The 1,106-nt window shown below is 42.5% G+C and overlaps 1 protein-coding gene across 1 annotated transcript; it reads left to right on the forward strand.

Annotated features, from left to right (window-relative positions):
* Window positions 1–22: 22 nt before the first annotated feature.
* Window positions 23–1,043, forward strand: LOC111648529 (dedicator of cytokinesis protein 5-like). Its single transcript, XM_023398346.2, has 4 exons — window positions 23–246; window positions 358–442; window positions 591–677; window positions 770–1,043. The coding sequence occupies exons 2-4, from the start codon at window positions 377–379 to the stop codon at window positions 950–952; spliced, it is 336 nt and encodes a 111-aa protein (XP_023254114.2). The 5' UTR covers window positions 23–246; window positions 358–376; the 3' UTR covers window positions 953–1,043.
* Window positions 1,044–1,106: the final 63 nt, after the last annotated feature.

The following is a 1,106-nucleotide window of genomic DNA, read 5'->3' on the forward strand; positions in this document are numbered from 1 at the left end:
CTCAAAGCATGGCTGTGCTTAAGTGCAGCCTGACAAAGCTGCTAGCATGGCTGTGGACTCTTGTTTCACAATTACAGGTTAAAAAAAAATTCTGATCCAGTACAACATTTCTTTATCTGCTCCTCCACACTGTTCCCGTTTTTATCCTTAGCTGAACTCCACAGACATCCAGTGCTTTACTGTCAAGCCTGTTCTCACTGTGCCACGCCAGTTTAAAGACAAGGGGGTTCCAGAGCAGATATTAAAGTGCGTAACAGAACACTTAAAGGCTGATTTATTTTCTCGTGAACACGCTGGGATTTATAGTTCTCTGGTCAAACCACTAACTCACTGCTGTCCTTCCCTGTTCTCTTGCAGCTATTACAGGACCAATGAAATGGACCAGTTCCAGTACTCCAGGCCCTTCAGGAAAGGTGAAAAGGATCCAGACAATGAATTTGCAGTGAGCTTTTTAAATTTACTTTTAATTACTAAGCTCAGAAAAAAGGTATAAACAACCCTGTGTTTGCACATACCTCACTCTGAAGATTAATAAAGACATTAACAACGTCAGCCTTTATTGTGTTATTGATATTTACTCTGCCCTACAGACCATGTGGATAGAGAGAACAACTTATATTACCGCCTATCGCTTCCCTGGGATTCTGAAATGGTTTGAAGTCAAATCTGTCTCAGTGGTAAGAAGCAATCCTGATGCTCAGACTATGTTGTTCTTGTTTCTGTTTCCTCTAACGCATATTATTCTTCATGTAATTCTCCCGATGGGCAGGAGGAGATCAGTCCTCTGGAGAACGCCGTAGAAACAATGGAGATGGCCAATGAAAAGCTGAGTAACCTTGTGCAGCATCAAGCCTGTGATCGCTCGCTGTCCATCAACCCGCTGTCCATGATGCTCAGCGGCATCGTCGACCCAGCTGTCATGGGCGGCTTCTCCAACTATGAGAAGGTTTGATGTATTTCTTTAACATGGCTATTTCTTTGTCTATTTGTGCACTTTGCTGAAAAAACAGTCAGCAATATTTAATCAGGTCATTTTACTGGGATTGCAGTGTCCTTGGAGCAAACACATGCAGAAAAAAACAAAACAGACAAGAACAACTCCATCC

The sequence above is a fragment of the Seriola lalandi genome, unplaced genomic scaffold (assembly GCF_002814215.2).
Source record: "Seriola lalandi dorsalis isolate HSWRI2012SDOR001 ecotype SW California unplaced genomic scaffold, Sedor1 jcf7180002042217, whole genome shotgun sequence".
Taxonomy (NCBI): domain Eukaryota; kingdom Metazoa; phylum Chordata; class Actinopteri; order Carangiformes; family Carangidae; genus Seriola; species Seriola lalandi.

Coding starts and splice junctions, on each gene's coding strand:
- LOC111648529 (XM_023398346.2), top strand. CDS start 377: ATGGACCAGTTCCAGTACTCCAGGCCCTTCAGGAAAGGTGAAAAGGAT. Junction 443..590: donor ATCCAGACAATGAATTTGCA/GTGAGCTTTTTA, acceptor TCTGCCCTACAG/ACCATGTGGATAGAGAGAAC. Junction 678..769: donor AAGTCAAATCTGTCTCAGTG/GTAAGAAGCAAT, acceptor CCCGATGGGCAG/GAGGAGATCAGTCCTCTGGA.